Source organism: Misgurnus anguillicaudatus, chromosome 18 (assembly GCF_027580225.2).
Source record: "Misgurnus anguillicaudatus chromosome 18, ASM2758022v2, whole genome shotgun sequence".
NCBI classification, from domain to species: domain Eukaryota; kingdom Metazoa; phylum Chordata; class Actinopteri; order Cypriniformes; family Cobitidae; genus Misgurnus; species Misgurnus anguillicaudatus.
The window spans coordinates 6,658,009-6,675,861 of NC_073354.2; the positions used below are offsets into that span (position 1 = coordinate 6,658,009).

Here is a 17,853-nt window from a genome sequence, read left to right on the forward strand (position 1 = left end):
TTTCACAAAAGTTTAATGCCTTCCAGAAAATGTTCTTCTTCAAATATATAAACATACAATATACCAAATGAAAGTACAGACCCTCTGGTTTCAAACCAAAAAACCCGTTTCATCCTACCTTCAGTAGTTCTTTTGTAATCAGCTTTTGAATATGGGTAGGTTTCTGCAAAAACACCACATTTTGAGCAAAAAGCAGAGATAATTCCATTTTTGTGACGGACTTTTCATAGAGATCCCATTCAGAGCGATCTTTAAAACAGACACGGACATGCAGCCACTTGTCGTAGGACAATACTTCCGGGTTTAAAAAGTTGCGGAAGGTGGATAATAGCGGTATTGCAGAAAGCCGGAAATACTCATCATTGGCAGGGAAGCGTTTTCTCTTGATTGACATGATAACTCGTCAATGGCGGCGAAAGAGTTAAAAAAAAAACGAAACCGGAAGTAAAGTTCGGATCTATAGACGGTTTCATAGGACACGTCTGGATCCGAACTTTCGTTTTTTAAAATGGTCTGACTAGTTGCCAAACTGATTTCTTGAATAAATACCTCATCGAAAATAACAAATGTTTGGGTTCCCTTTCAGTCGGTCACTACGACGTCACGTCGTGACCGACGAATTGGGAGCTCGCTTAGAGAGACCAATCTGCTTCGAATACTACTAAAACGCCAATGAACTTGGCATTGAGATATTTGCATAATGCTGGCGCCGCCCCGCCAGGTGCGTATATAAGGCGCACGTGCAAATAGGGAAATCAGCTTTTTATCGCTTCGAAAGCCGGCAGTATCTGCTACTGAGAAGCTACTTCACTCTGTTGGGATCGATTGCGGAAGTTGGTTGGACTGGCAGTACCACAGCGGACGCTTCGCAGTATTCCACAGGCTCTGCATCTTTTTTGTTTTGAGTTTAGTGTGTGCGTTGCCTTCCCTGTGCGCATCATCAACTGAGCATCTGAGTGAATTTCCCTAAAAGAGTGATACGAGAGAGCTTTGTGCCTTGTTAAAGGCAGCCACTCTCTCGTATATCCGGAGATTAGCGTCCTTTTCAGGATGGCTTTTCGTCCGTGCGATCTTGGATGCGGGAAGTATATGGGTCCGAAGGACGGTCACGAGCGTTGTCTTTCGTGCTTGGGCATCGAGCACGCTGAGGCAGCGTTCGCTGGGGGTAAGTGTTCTCACTGCGAGAACATGTCCCTTGTGGATTTGCGGAGACGGTTGTCTTTCCTCCGGGAAAAACGCAACCCACGTCCGACGAGCTCTGATCGCCGCCACGGTGCGGCTGTGAAGCTCTCGAAGGATGATCTCCGCATCACATGTCTGTTGGATCTGTCGTGCCTCCCTCCGGGTCCACGGAGACCGCAGCATCCGAGGGTGGGCCCTCTACCTCTGAGGATCTGGATGTCCTCCCCCCTTCCGGACGGGTCGTGACGCCGGATTTCGATCCAGAGATGGTGGCCGTGCTCTCTCGAGCGGCGGAGACCGTCGGGTTGGAGTGGGTTCACCCCCCACAGCCCGAACCGTCCCGCCTGGATGATTGGTTCTTTGGAGCTGCCCGGGTTTCACAACCCTCTCCGCCGGTACCTTTCTTCCCCGAGGTGCACGAGGAGCTGACCAGGACCTGGAGGTCGCCGTATTCTACCCGTTTACGGCCGTTTCAGCCCTCCCCCCTCACCTCCCTCACCGATGGAGCCGCTAAGGGCTATACGGGAATCCCCCCCGTGGAGCGTGCGGTTGTGATGCAATTGTGTCCGGCCACCGCTTCCACCTGGAAGGATCGCCCAGCCCTCCCCTCCCGTGCTTGCAGACAGTCTTCCGGTTTAACGGGGGCTGCCTATCATGCATGTGGAGAGGCGGCTTCAGCCCTGCACGCTATGGCGTTGCTGCAGGTCCACCAGGCCAAGGCCTTGAGAGATCTGCACGAGGGAGGACACGACTCGCCTGTGCTTTCGGAGCTCCGGGCCGCTACGGATCTGGCCCTCCGTGCTACGAAGGTCACGGCACAGGCGATCGGTCGTGCGATGTCCACGATGGTGGTCCAGGAACGCCATCTGTGGCTCTGTCTGGCTGACATGACGGATGCAGAAAAGAACAAGTTCTTGGATGCGCCCGTATCCCAGGCAGGCCTGTTCGGCGAGTCGGTGGAGTCGTTTGCCCAGCAGTTCTCCGCCGCCCAGAAGCAGACGGAAGCGATCGCTCAGATCATGCCCCGGCGCAAGCGACCTGCATCTCGCCCCCCAGCGCCGGCGGCCCCGTCTGCTCCTCGCCGAGGGCGCCCTCCGGCGGCTGCCTCCGCCCCCCCCGCTAGAACGTCTTCTAGACCACGGAGAGGGAACAGCCGTCGGCAGCCCGCCCCGCCCGCACCACCCGCTTCCCGTGGCAAACGGAGATCGAAGCGGCCCTGAGACGGGCGACCTGGAGTTGGATGGGATCACTCTACGGGAGACGGTGACGGCACCGCTCCTTCCACCGGTAGAGGGCCGGGTGGAAAATCTTTTGTTTCGTTTTGTTTCTGTTCCGCCGGCTTCTCAGCCGGCACCCACAAAACCACAAAAAGAGTGCATTCCTATTCCTTCTCCAGGTCTCCAGAGGATCGAGAGAGATGTGAGCGGGCAGTCAGATGCTCTTCCTCCCTCTCCTCTGTCGCCAGTGGGTGTTCTGAGGAGTTCGAGCTCTCCCCTTCGGAGACCGGACCACCAGCAACCCCTTCGGAGTCTGCGTCCTCAGCTGAGGAGACCGGACGACCGTTTACCTCAGCGGGCTCAGGTCAGTGTCACACACACACATACTGTAGATGCTTATGCTGTCACGGCAGACGCACCGGCAGTCCCGCCTGTCCCGCCTCGCTGCCCCGCCGCGGGTACACCGGTAGTGCCGTTAATTCCTCTCGTACGGTCCCTGGGGGCTTGGCTTCAGCTTCCTAGTCCGTCTCGTTGGGTTTTACGCACGATCCGCCTCGGTTACGAAATTCAATTCAATCGGCACACTCCCAAATTTGCGGGCATACGTTTCACCACGGTGAAAGCGTCCGTTGCACATGTACTGCGTGCAGAGGTCGAAGTCCTGCTGGCGAAGGACGCGATCGAGCCGATCCCTCTTACCGAGATGAGATCGGGTTTCTACAGCCCGTATTTCATAGTACCCAAGAAAGGCGGCGGGTTACGACCGATTTTGGATTTGCGTGTCCTGAACAAATCTCTTCAGAAGAGGTCTTTCAGGATGATTACACCAAAACAAATTTTCAGTGCAATACGCCCCCAAGATTGGTTTGCAGCGATAGACCTGAAAGACGCGTACTTTCATGTGTCCATTCTCCCTCGTCACAGACCGTTTCTCCGGTTTGCGTTCGAGGGGCGGGCATACCAATACAAAGTACTACCGTTCGGGCTGTCTCTCTCTCCCCGTGTGTTCACGAAAGTGGTAGAGGCGGCGTTAAAGCCCCTCAGAGAGAGCGGTGTTCGCATTCTGGCGTACCTCGACGATTGGCTTATAATAGCGCATTCTCGGCGGACGCTGTGCGAACACAGAGATCTAACACTTCAACATCTCGCCCGTTTGGGTCTTCGGGTCAACTGGGAAAAGAGCAAACTCTGCCCCACGCAGAGGATCTCTTTTCTCGGTATAGAACTGGACTCGATCGATTTATCGGCGCGTTTAACAGAAGAGCGCGTCCAATCAATTCTGACTTGCCTCGGTTCATTCCGAGGGAAGAATGCGGTCCCTCTGAAACAATTTCAGAGACTCCTGGGGCGTATGGCAGCAGCTGCGGCCGTGACACCGCTCGGGCTGCTCCATATGAGACCGCTTCAGCGTTGGCTTCACGATCGAGTCCCGAGGAGAGCGTGGCGCGCTGGCATCCATCGTGTAACCATTACACCTGCGTGTCGCCTAACATTCCCCCCGTGGTCAGACCCCGCGTTTCTCAGGGCCGGCGTGTCCATGAGACAGGTCTCCCGGCATGCTGTTGTGCACACAGATGCCTCCGACACGGGCTGGGGAGCCACGTACGACGAGCTCACGGCTTCGGGGGTGTGGACAGCACCCCAGTTGCATTGGCATATCAATTGCCGCGAGTTATGGGCAGTATATCTGGGACTCGTACGCTTCGCTCAGGAGCTGCGAGGGAAGGATGTACTAGTGCGCTCAGACAACACTGCGACCGTAGCGTATATCAACCGTCAAGGCGGTTTGCGCTCTCGTCACCTGTCGCATCTCGCTCGTCATCTCCTCCTTTGGAGTCAGAAGCATCTGAGGTCCCTTCGTGCCATTTACATACCGGGCTCGCTCAATACAGCGGCAGACGCGCTTTCCCGAGCAGCGCGCCCCGGCGAATGGCGACTCCACCCCCAGACGGTCCAGCTGATTTGGAGGAAATTCGGTCGAGCGCAGATAGACCTATTTGCGTCACCGAACAATACCCATTGTCGCCTGTTTTATTCACTAACCGAGGGCAGCCTCGGCGTGGATGCGTTGGCACACAGCTGGCCGCGGGGCATGCGCAAATATGCGTTCCCCCCAGTGAGTTTAATAGCACAGATACTGTGCAAAGTCAGGCAGGACGAGGAGAGCCTTTTAATGATCGCCCCATATTGGACGACCAGGAATTGGTTTCCGGAACTAATGCTCCTCGCGACAGCCCCTCCCTGGCGGATTCCCCTGAGGAAGGACCTTCTTTCTCAGGGAGGGGGCACATTATGGCACCCGCGCCCCGACCTGTGGAATCTCCACGTTTGGTCGTTGAGCGCGCGCAAGGTTTAAGTGATTTGCCCCAGGCGGTATCTAACACTATTGACGCGGCACGAGCTCCGTCTACGAGATGGGCTTACGCGTTAAAATGGAACCTTTTCGTCACCTGGTGCTCTTCGCAACGCGAGGACCCCAGAGAATGCCCTATTAACATTGTGCTTTTATATCTTCAACAAAGGTTAGATGGTAGGCTGTCACCGTCCACTATTAAAGTTGATATCGCCGCTATATCTGCGCATCACTCACTTATTAACGGCAGATCAGTGGGCCAGCATGATTTGGTTATTAGATTCCTGAGAGGCGCTCGCAGGCTAAACCCCTCGCGCCCTCCTTCTATTCCTCCCTGGGACCTGTCCATGGTGCTGAAAGCGCTACAGAGTCCTCCGTTCGAGCCTTTGCAGTCCGCGAGTCTGAAGCTTCTATCCATGAAGGCTCTGACCCTACTAGCATTGGCCTCGGTGAAGAGAATAGGGGATTTACATGCATTCTCTGTTGACGATTCGTGCCTTCAGTTTGGTCCTTCTGTCTCGAGCGTGACCTTGAGACCCAGACCAGGCTACGTGCCCAAAGTTCCCACTACTCCCTTTAGAGATCAAGTGGTGAGCTTGCAAGCATTGCCTTTGGAGCAGGCAAACCCAACCGAGGCTTTGTTGTGCCCCGTACGCGCACTGCGATTCTACGTGGACCGCACGCAAAGCTTCAGGACCTCAGACCAGCTCTTTGTCTGTTATGGTGGCCAGCAGAAAGGGAAAGCTGTCACTAAGCAGAGGATGTCTCATTGGATAGTTGATACTATCGCCCTGGCTTACAATTTGCAGGGCATTCCTTGCCCCTTTAATTTGAGAGCGCACTCCACTCGGAGTGTTGCCTCATCTTGGGCATTAGCTCGTGGTTCCTCGCTAACAGACATCTGTAGAGCTGCTGGTTGGGCGACACCTAATACGTTCATTAGATTCTACAATGTTCGTATCGAGCCTGTATCCTCTCGTGTTCTGTCCTCACCAGGGAGGACACGGAGAGCAGACTTGCAAGTCGGCTTGCAGCCTCCGACTGAGGCTCCAAATTGAGTTTCAGTATGGAAGGCTAACAGAGCAAAAATGCGTAATGGTTTGATTTGCTCTCTCCACTGCCTTGACAGCCTTTGTTGCGGAGCATTGGCTGTCAGCCTTTCACTAGTTGTATTCTCACGAACCTACGTGTTTGGCCAGGGCCCCACATTGTGTCCCAACGGGTTCCTTTGTGAGTATTATTCCGTGGGGTTAATCCTACCAGCCCACGTTTCCCTTAGCAGAGCACTGCTTTGCTTACACAGCCACGGCTGTCATTTTTACCTCAACTACGGTTGACTTTCGTCCACCATTAGCCCTTAATGGGGCGGTGGCTTCCGCAGCGTCCCTATACCGCTCAGTTAGGGCGCTTCCCAGTCGCTGGCACTACTGCAAGGTTATTATAGTTTTGCATTTTTCATTAGTTTTTATTTTTATTTCGTTTTGACTTTTTGTTTTCAAATTCAGTTTAGTTTTAATTAGTTTTTGAAGTGGGTTTGCTAGTTTAGTTTAGTTTTTATTTTTTGAAAATGCTTAGTTTTAGTTTAGTTTTTATTAGTTTTAGTGTTAGTTTTAGTCTTTTTCATAATTTGGGTTATTTGTCAGGGGCAAGATTCAAAAAGGTCAGAAAAAGAATTGTGTAATATTAACTCAACAAAAACATCATACAATTTTAGAAAATATTAATTCAAAAATAAAACCAGTACATAAAATGTACATTTGGGCACAAATATGTAAACAGTCTCAAGTTCAACACTCCACAGTAAGTGCAAAATGTGATGTGTGCCAGTAAAAAAGTTAAAGAGCCAACAGACTAAAGAAGACATACATGAACCGCATGTATTCAACCCATTTTTGAGCCACAACAAGACATTTCTGTCAGATTGTCAGAGAGCGCAGTCTGAGACAAGACCATGACAAATAACCAGAGGTGAAAAGAAGTAATCTAAAGAAATAAATACTCAAGTAGCGAGTTAGTAGTTACTCTTGAGAAAAAAAATACACACATACATGCACACACAGTATACAGTGCACACCATAAGTATCAGGACAGTAAAGACAAAAGTTTGCTGTGGAGACCAGAAATTGGTAAGATGAATATCAGTGTGTCAGAAGTACAGAAGTCACATTTGATCAACCTTTGATTATGTTTCAACTAGGGCTGTCAATAGATTAAAAAAATTAATCTAGATTAATCGCATGATTTCATGAGTTAACTGCGATTAATCGCATATTAATCACACATTTTTATCCATTCTAAATTTACCCTAATTTAACACTTTTCAGGTTTTTAATATTCTAATCATATATACATATATAGATGCTTTATGCAAATGTATGTTAACAACAGCCTGTTTACATTTTAACAGAATCACCAGCCATTGTTTTGTATATGAATTTTCCTTTCAGAAGATTTTTCTTTCTCCATTTTTGTTTGCTGCTGCATCATTTGTGACCTGTGCTGGCAAATTGAGTCGGAATTAGCAAATTTAAAAAAAAAATAGTTGTTCATATTTTGACATTCTCTATTAAAACATAGAACAATGCATGATTTGTTGAAATATAACAAAATATGACAGAACTACAACTGTTTGAAGTTGAAAGAGTCAAATTACCACAAACATTTCCACATCCATACATTATATTACCACATCAATACCTTAAAATCACTGGTAAAACTAATAGATTTAGCACACACAAAGCAAAAACATAATCAATGTATGTTCAACTTTTTTCCTTTTGTTTGATTGACATTGAGACAGACTGCTTAAAATCTAAGTGATCTAATATAATGTTACACATCAGATAGTTTTACCCAACAGTTAACCAAACATTTACTTAAAACATAACAGATTATAGAGCCTACCTGCGTGAATTCTTATCAAAACAGATATTTGTAAAACTGTAATTTTGTGTAGATGTCTATATATCCGGGTCGCGCACTCGCGCGTCTGTGTGCACGCGCTTCAGATATCAGTCAGTCAGCGTGAGGGGATCGCTTTTGAGTCTTGTCGCTCTTAATAACTCTTTAACATTAATCAGGTACCGAACTTTATCTCTCTTAATGACTCTTTTAACATCAAGCAAGTCCTGCAGTCTATTTTCTAAGTCATGCATAAAAGCGAAACCAAAATGAATTGAGACGCATTTTTGTATTAGATTAAGCATTAGGAGGACGGTAACGTTACACCTCTCAGACGTATAAATAAAGATCATATCAGATGTCCAACGAGCATTTAGAACATTGGATTTGGTAGACGATTTGCTTAATGTTCTTATTTCTATGAAAACCTTTTACTCATTTAGAGAGAGTCACATTTGTCTGCGTCTCTGTTCATTCAACTATGGGCTGGACCAAGGGTCAAACAGAAATTGCGCGTTGCGTTAATCTCCGTTAATAAAATTAGTGGCGTTAAAGCAACACTATGTAGTTTTTTTACTTTTAAATTATGTCTCTAAAATTATTTCAGTGATAGAACAACTTTTAACTGGACAAATTGTACTGTTGCTGCAACCTGAGCAGCCTCCTAGCTGCTACAAGCACACTCTGAAAGTGGCGATGGAGGGTAGGAAACACAGCCCCGTCCCTCCTCCTGCCTGCAGAAGAGTGTCTGAGACCAGGCACTGTTGCACTTTTCAACCACATGGGGGAGCTGCAAGTCATTTTTACATGGAAACTACATTGTGTTGCTTTAAAATGAATTTGCGTTAACGCGTTATTAACGCGTTAATTTTGACAGCCCTAGTTTCAACACATACATGCTTTAACAACAAAGAAAAACAGCCTTTAATGCTGACTTGTATGTTGTACCCAAATGCAAAACTCAAAAGAAATGGATCAAACTGATACTACACGTGTGAACAATTAATGCATTAGGACACAGTTCACTTGAACACTTCTGAGTTAATGGTCTCAACGTGGCCACATTAGATAGTATTAAAATACAAACGTGTTGTGTTATTAAGTTGGAATAGTGTGCATGTTAAAACAGGTGACATTTCTGTACTTTTGTCTGTTTATCTTTTAATGTTTAGACACTTCTTGACTCCACAGCAAACTGAGGATTTTTGCCTGTTTGTCTGAAAACTTAATGTTGATGTATACAGCTTATAGCTGAAATATCAGACAAGTAAACCGACAGTGTTTTGCATTCAGTTATGCATATTAAAGTTCACTCAGAAGATCTCCTAAGATGGTCATCGACAGTTTACACTTACATGAAATACAAACTGATTTTAGAAAATAACTCATGTTTTCTTATGTTGTGAATCTCATGTCACGTGTGTGTGTTGTGAGAAGCACTTACAGTACAGTAGACAGCGAATCAGATGTCAATCATCGATGGACTTTCTTCATTCAGTCACGTGTTCACAGTGCTTCTGGAGTATCCTTAAATGTTTCTGACGACGAACAGGTCGCGCGTATATAATGGCGGGTACACGTGTGAAGTTTAGCTTTTAGTTAAAAGATTAGTAAATTCATATTCACGTAATACAACACTCTTTATGTTCTGCGTGTTTAGACACAAGCAAAACCGCATCAAACGATTCAGTTGTTGCAGCGATCTAAACAATTCATTTAAACTGATTCGCGAACCAATTCAAAACGTTTGGCCCGTTTGCTTTGTAAAGAATCGACTCAAAAGACTCATTTATTTGCAACACCTTGTAAGGAATCAACTTAAACGAGTCATTAATTCGCGAATGTGTGTATGTGACACTGCGTGAATGAGAGACGCATGGAAAGGAATTTGAAGCGTTATTTGCTCTATAAAAGACAAAGACGAAAACTAAGGACATTTAATCTATATTTTTATCTTATTTTAGTTAGTTTTGCCAGACACACATTACAGTTTTAGTTAGTTATCGTTTTTTTGTGATGACTCGTTTTTATTTTTATTTCAGTTAACGACAATGTTTTTTCCCATCTAGTTTTCGTTTTTTCGTTAGTTTTCGTTAACGATTATAACCTTGCACTACTGTGGGGTTAAAGGAACATCTAGTGCCCGGCCTTCTGCCTTGAAACCTAATTCTCCTATCCTTAAGTGGAACCGGAGGGCTTTAAGCAGACACTGGAAGAGGTCAGCCCCTAGTGGCGTTTTAGTAGGGTTTCCCAATTCGTCGGTCACGACGTGACGTCGTAGTGACCGACTGAAAGGGAACGTCTCGGTTACGGATGTAACCCTCGTTCCCTGAAGGAGGGAACGGAGACGTCACGTCCCGTCGCCACAGGTGCTGCCACCTGCTGTTTAGGCCGGTCACCTTCCGGCTTTCTCAGCGAACAGAAGCTGATTTCCCTATTTGCACGTGCGCCTTATATACGCACCTGGCGGGGCGGCGCCAGCATTATGCAAATATCTCAATGCCAAGTTCATTGGCGTTTTAGTAGTATTCGAAGCAGATTGGTCTCTCTAAGCGAGCTCCCAATTCGTCGGTCACGACGTGACGTCTCCGTTCCCTCCTTCAGGGAACGAGGGTTACATCCGTAACCGAGACGTTTCCTAGGTAATCTATGTGTTGTTGTTTTTTTTTTGCTTGTTATATAAATAAACTACGTTTAAAGATTAAACATTTTCACAACTAAATGTCTTCTTTAGGCATCATCAGTGTTTAGTGTGACCTCACTTGGCACTAAACACATCTTGAGTGTTTTTGAGCAGAATAAAGTAAAAAGATTTTTTTTAACAAAAAATTAGGATTTAATTTCATTTAGGTTTAAGAGATCCTGTAGTTTCCTGCTATTGCTCAAGTGGAAGGGGAGTTTACCCTAAAAACTTGACACATCAGTTTACATTTATATACAGTTTTTATACTATATACACATTTCCTGTATTTTCTGGATGTATTATATGAAAGAGAAATCTAATTCTTGCATGGTGACCTGTGCAAAAAGACTTTTGCACAGAACTGTACATCTGAAATGGTAGGGGGAGAGTAATTTAATGAGACATATCTAATCAGTGAAAAATATCTAAGCAACCTTTAAACAAGATAACGTAAATAAGCAAAGTAAAATATATATTTAATATAACTGTATATACCTGAATATAAGACAACCCCCATTTTCCAGACTTATTTTTTGGGAAAAAATGAGATTTTTTGGAAAAAATCTGGTTTTCACAGAAAATAATTTTATTTGAAAATTTTAGTGATACTTCACTGGAAAAAACATTTTAACACCATTCTTTAAATATTTGGATTAATTTGTCACAAAATAAAGTGCACTCTGTCAATGAATGAGTTCAGAAATGAATGAATGAATGAATGACAAAAACCTTTCCACAAAAATGCAATAATTATGTAGGCCCATGTATGTAACTGTGGTACTGTAACATCTGCTTTAAATCAAACACATCTAACCTATCGTGTTGCCGCTCTCTACAGTTTCCCCCATGGTTTTGTTTATATTGCGAATATAAGACGACCCCCCCCATTTTTGTCTATTTTTAGTACAAAAACCTTGTCTTATATTCGGGTATATACGGTAATAAAAATAATAAATGATTTGAGTGAACTGCCAGTATAAATCAACCAACGAATGTTTAAACTTCTGACTCTTTTTGTAGGAAAGAAAATGGCCGCCTCCTGTGTCAAAGAGACCTCCTAAAGGTCGTGGGATGATGCGCGAGCGCTCATTGGACCTGCAGGACCGTCAGAGGCAGGAGGCTCGCCGCAGGCTCATGGCTGCGAAACGGGCTGCATCTTTCCGTCAGAGCTCGGTTACGGAGCGGGCCGACAGCATAGAGATCTACATCCCAGAAGCCCAAACCCGCTTATGAAAAACACACATGCACTCGTCCGACTACGCCTTCCCTTGCACCAATGCGCGTCACCAACAGGGTACATCCATTTTGCTCCATGTCAGCCCTCCACCCGTGATGCACTTCCTCTGCCGTGAGCTGAGAATAGTGGTGAATTCAATGCAAGACCTGCAGCTACTTTAGCCCAACTCCTGTTTTACTTTATTTTAGTATGTTCAGAGGCGGTAACAAAGCATAGGTTGTGGGACAGACACAGTTAGGAAAAACTTTCAAAATGATTCTTGAGCATTGGCACAACATGAATGTCACAGCATTGGCAGTTTATCTATGGGATGATTCTCTCAAACCGAGAACGCCAGAAAATGACTCCAAACTTGGGTTATGGATCGAGTTTAGGAAAAGCAACGATTCTCTCTTCTCAAAATGTACGAAGCAGTTGTACTTCAATTCTATTCGTATTTCCAACGGAAATGTTGATCTGGACCGTCGTGATATTGTTGCGAGGTTGTGCTTTTAGACGGAAATGTAATTTTAGCTTCAGCGCTTGACACAGGTCGAGTCATGCTCTAATTTGCACTTTCGAATAGATTCTCCGTTAAAATCCTACGACTTTAGATGAAAAATTCATTGAGCCCAGAAAAGCCTTGACATCATTCAGTCATACAGTAAAAGCTTGACTTTCATTGACCGACATACACTAAAACAAGTATTTACAACATCAATCTTCCTCAGCGTTCGCCACTCAAGGTAGTCTGTGACATATAAAGGTGCATAAGAAACTTTAATAATATTACTGTATGTAATGGTGCTGCTTTATACTCTAAAATGTAGATGCCCCTTCCTCACCTTTCTGCACAGCACTACGAACCACCTGTGGACTTTTTAAAGGGAGGTTTAACATGGTGTATTGATGCATTATTGCTAGGGGTTTAGAAAAGAAACACATTTGTTTTAATTTGGATATTTGTTTTTATTTGTATATCACACTTTTTCAGTCCAGCATTTGCACAAAATGCTTTCACCTTTGAGACCCTGGTGTAAGATGGACAGAGCCGATGAATTATTGAATACCGCACTTATGTGAAAAAACTTAATATTTTCTAATTTGGCATTGTGCTTTGTTACCTTTAATGTGTGGACTACGGAAAGATTCGCTTATTAGCTTCACTTGTAAATAGGACCGTTGCATTTATTTATCACTTTACTGGCACAATATTGAATTTTACCAGTTCGCATCTGTGAATAATAATGATTCAGATGTCTGATCAATCCCTGGTTCCAAGCCTAACATCCCAGGCTACATTGCTAGGAGTGCTATTTACTCTCTAGCATAACTGCTGCTGCTTACTGTACGTTGATAAGGCTTAGCAGACTTAGCAAATTAATCCCGAGCTTGTTAGCTATTTTCTTTACCTGCCAGCCTTACAGCATTTTAAGCAAAAAGCGTTGTGAATGTACTGCCCTGCTCTTGCAAAAAAAAAAAAGAAGGAAAGGAACTGTCAACAAATAATTTCAACAAAAGTCAATTCAATCCAAAGCGTTGTCTGGATAGCAGATGTATAGCTTACAGTTAAATAAAAGGGAAAGTTCACCCAAAAAAAAAAAAAAATTGTCATCATTTACTCACCCTTATGTCATTCAAACACTGTTTCCCTATAAAATAATGTATCTTGTGTGCTATCTTCCAAAGTCTAAAGGGGCTTGTACACCAAAGCGCTTAAACGTGAAAATGCCAACCAGACGCCGAGTGTAGGCGCTTGTCAGCTTTTTTCAGCTGAGCGCTTTGGCTGTTATGGTACTTTTGCTTTGTTTATCGTTGAGCGCTGTGCCATTGTGTGATATTTGTCCCACCCCTCCTCTACTGTGATTGGATGGCCGAGTGAAAAGTGACATTGACAAGCTGAGAGTTTACCCAATTTTTAACTCTCGGCACTCAGCGAGGAAAAGTGTGGAAAATGGCGCTGAACCCGCCAGCTGCTGGCGTTTTTGAAAAGCGTGACGCTTTCATTAAAAACATACGACGACTGCCGGCTGAACGGCTTGGTGTGCACGCCCCCTAATGCTGCGTTTACACCAGCCACGATAGAGGCGGAAAGCACAGGTGATTTACAAGTCAATGCAAAGACGCGATTAGGCATCCTGTGGCGGAATTGAGGGTTGCCGCGGGAAACACGCGAGTTCAAAAATCTGAACTTCGGCAGATTTCCGCGCCGTGTTAACCAATCAGGACCTTGCTGTAGTAGTGACGTGATTACAGGAAGCGAGCAGAGTGACGGAGTCTCAGCGGAGTCGCAGAGCCCCTGCGTAAATTTCTCGAATGACTAGAATTTCACATGCGGTTTTCACGCAAGAATAAAGCAAGTGAAAAGTGAAGAAGCGTTCAACTACTCGCGAATAGCGCATTTTTACCGCATTTACCGTGGCTGGTGTAAACGCACTGCAAGGGCTAGATTTACTAACAGCTTGCGCAAGTGCAAACGCCTCTTCTGCAGTTTCAAAACTCCTGTTGGGATTTGCGAAAGACGTGCAGTGAAAATGCTTTGAAAAGGCATATACGTAGTTATTTTTGTGACTGACCTTATTGCATATGCATTTGTAGGAGTTTCCAATTCTGACGCAAAATTTATTGGAGGTGAGTAAATGAATTACGAAACGTGATTTACTAAGGTTTGCACTTTTCAGTTTACTGGTAGTCTATTTGCGGCACTATTTAACACCAAAAAGCATCTCTTAAATTGCGTTGGTCATTATTGAAATTTCAGCTTGCGTCAATGCTATTTTGGAATGGCGCTCTTACACTAATTTGCCCCATTTGGTAAATCTGGCCCTGCGTGGTTTTTAAGTCTAACTGTGGGTTTACACCAAACGCGAAGCGTGCAATCGCATCGCGTTGCTCACTCTAGATTACTCACGGGATTTAACTTTGTGTCATGCGAATTTTTCGCTCAAGTTGAATATTTTCAACGTGGGCAAAGACGTGTTTAAGGCGAATAGCGCGTGTTTTCAATGCAAACGCGCTTGCCATATCGCGTCATTCGCATCGCCCTACGTGAGGACGTGTCTGATCGCGTCTTTGCATTGACTTTGTATGTAACCTACTCGCGCAAATCGTTGAACTCGCATCTGGTGTAAACCCACAGTTAGTCTATACAATATCCGTTGTGTTAGGAACAAGCTAACAATTTACTTATTAACTGAAATTCTTCAACATCCACAACTCGATTAAATTAAAATCATTTATTTGCTTGTATTCAGCTACAAATCAGCACACGCCATAGCAGATGGCGAAGAACAATATTTGAGAGCTTGAATTATTATTTAAAAATGTTTGTGTGTGTGATGTAGCCACGTTTAAAAAAACTTAAAAATGTAACATTTTGAAGCTTGACAGCCAGGTGGCGCTCTACATTTTCATTGTATAGAAAACTGCAATTAAGCTGGCATGCATTTAACGTCGTTTTTTTTTTATTTGTTTCTTTGTTTTCATTTAATGCCTAGTTTGTTTCAAAGTTTTGAATGATATGAGGGTGAGTAGATAAAATCTCAGTTTACCGATCGATCTCTGTCCGTTTCTCAAACGAAAGGCTGCATCCTCCAGAGGTCGCATATGCAGGTTGCATACGTCATCAAGCCTGGTTTATTCAGTTAACTGGGCATTACATTCGCAAGTCATAAGCATATTACAACCATTTACGATTAACTAAGTAAAATAGTAAACTTGTTAATATTCTGAAATAACGTCTTTATGGTGTATTTATCCTACAAATGCGACCTCCGAAGGATTCGAGAAACGGCCTGTCCTCACCTGTGGTCAGGAGCTTTTGTAAGTGGACTAAAATTAGCTTTTTCGCAGATTGCCTGGGCTAAGGGTGTAAAGCTCGTACATCCAGAAGAAGCTTGGAATTTGAAAGGAGTCAGATGATCAGCATCTGGTCAGAATGCCTTCTTAATGCGTTTTTGTGAAGGTGCCAGATAAGAAGGACAATGTTGATAAGTAGTGTAGTGTAACAGTTTAGTGGCTCAGTATTGCTGTTGTGATTATACAGAATCTTAAAAGAAACATTTATTTTTTCGGTATGTACCACGCATACAGAGAATCAAAAAGAGCTTTCCAATTGGTCCAGTACATAGTTCAAGAGCGAGATGGAAAGGTTTTGATGTTCTTTGCAGACATCAGTGTGTACATTCTCCTACTGTAACTGCTGCTAAATACATACAAGTACAGTTGTCATCTTGCACATTTTATATAAATAGCTAATAGATGAAATAATATATTACAGCCCTCACGACAGGTGTCGTTCTCCTTGATGTGTTGGGTACCTGAACCATTTCGACTTTTGAAAATGATTCCTATTTAAAGGCATGTAGTGTACCAAGATTCTTCATCCCCGTGTTTTTCCAAATCTGTGACTTTTTTTCCTCTGCAGAACACAAAATGGGAAAATTTTAAGAATATCCTGGCCCTTTTTTAATTAAATAAGTAAATATGGACTGGGGCTGTCACTTCCCAAAAGCATCATAAAAGTATCATGAAGGTGGACCATCATATATTTGCAATGTTATACAGTGAGTCTTACAGCAGCTTTGTGTGAGAAATAGACTGAAGTTGAATCATTTGGATCATTAAATTAGGAGTCTAACGTATCCATAATGAAGGTCTGGATTTGTTAAGGTCAGATTTTGTGTGTTTTACATTTGCTAAGTGTGATCGGATTTAAGTCCTATTTGGGCTGACAGTGTGATCAGGGTCTGGTTTAATAGTCTCAGCCTTGGAACCATGGGCCGAATCTCTGATGCATACGGCACACTTATGGGGCGTCAATACACTTTTGATTCCATTGACTTGATTTCATAGGCATGCAAATGCATCAGACCATAAAGCAAGCTTGCAAGCTTCTGACCTGCGAATGTGACCAGTAGAAAACCAGTCCGTCGTGGCGTGACCTTTCTCTCTACTGAAAAGCAAAGATGGACGAAGATGGTGTGCAACCAGTAAATCATTTAACAACTAAATATTTATTTTAGATTACACTAATTGCTTCAAGCTAAACTTTTGGACGTATTTTAAAGACTTTATGCCGTGAACCTTGCTTACTAAGTTCGGCATTTATTCGATCTGAGTATTGTCACTGATGTAACCATGACAGGTTTCTTAGGGGCGGTTCACATTTCGCGTCTAAATCTGCGCAGAAAACGCGACCGTCTGTTGGTTCTTGTCACATGACCTGTGGTGCGCTTGTGACATTCTAGAAAGTTTAAATGTTTTTAACGCGGTGCGGATGCTCCTGGAAAAACCACGTTGCCTCCATTATGACCATGCATACAGCACGCCTACATTTCAAAAAATGAACTTGAGCGTGCAAAAGATGCGGAATGTGAATCGCCCTTTTCACGAGCACAGACGTCTCCCGGAAATCATGTATAAATTCAACCAATCAGAGGGTGACTTTGAATCTGCTAAAGTGTTTCCAGTTAAAGTGGCGGTCATGCTAGACTTTGAGCGTGCAAATATTTTTCATACGTTGCTGCGAATATGGGCAGGGAGTGCATCGTCCATCTTTGCTTTTCAGTGGAGAGAGGGGTCGCGCCATGGCGGACTGGTTTTCTGTTGGTCGCGTTCGCGGGTCGGAGGCTTGCAGGCTTGCGTTTGCGGTCTGACGCATTTGCATGCATGTGAGTGGAACTCAATGGAACCAAAGGTGTGGGTGTGACCGCCCCATGGGTGTGCCGTGTGCGTCGGACGTTCGGTCCATGGTCCCGAGGCTGAGACTGTTCGATTGGACCTTGTTCGCGCTGTCGGTCCAGGTGGGATTTTCAGATTTGAATTCGATCATATTTAGCAAGTGTGAATGGCAAGAAAACACATAAAATCAGATTTTTACCAGTCCATTTCAAGCTACATTCATATGAAGTTTATGTTCTTAGATTAGCTAAAGTGTAAGCACGTCAGACGTGGTTGCATCAGATGCAAGGTTGTTGTGTTGTTGTGCAGCAGAAAGGAGTAAAAGCACGTATGCTAGCACCCTATGTTTCTGCTTCTTTAGACGCAGTAGTGCAGAACCGCAGCTATACATTTACATAATGTAAGACAACATTTAAGCGTTTAAATTCATGCAGCACTGCGCAGACATAGAGTCAAATGACATCAAAGTAATGTGAGATTGATTCGAAAGCACTTCGCTTTGCACAGCGGCGCCCAGCACATTTATTTCAAGCACTTCCATGCCAAATGTCATTGCTACAGAAACCAATGCAGCTATTCTGGAAAATGGATAAACGCTATAGACGTTTCAGCAGTAGCA

At 44.4% G+C, this 17,853-nt stretch overlaps 1 protein-coding gene across 1 annotated transcript in view; it reads left to right on the forward strand.

Annotated features, from left to right (window-relative positions):
• dlgap2b (discs, large (Drosophila) homolog-associated protein 2b) overlaps nt 1–17,550 on the forward strand; it is a 41,569-nt gene extending 24,019 nt beyond the window's left edge. Inside the window, exon 8 of the mRNA XM_073855683.1 lies at nt 11,357–17,550. Within this exon, the coding sequence (XP_073711784.1) occupies nt 11,357–11,569 (213 nt within the window). The 3' untranslated portion in view covers nt 11,570–17,550. The remainder of the gene's footprint in view (nt 1–11,356) is intronic.
• Nucleotides 17,551–17,853: the final 303 nt, after the last annotated feature.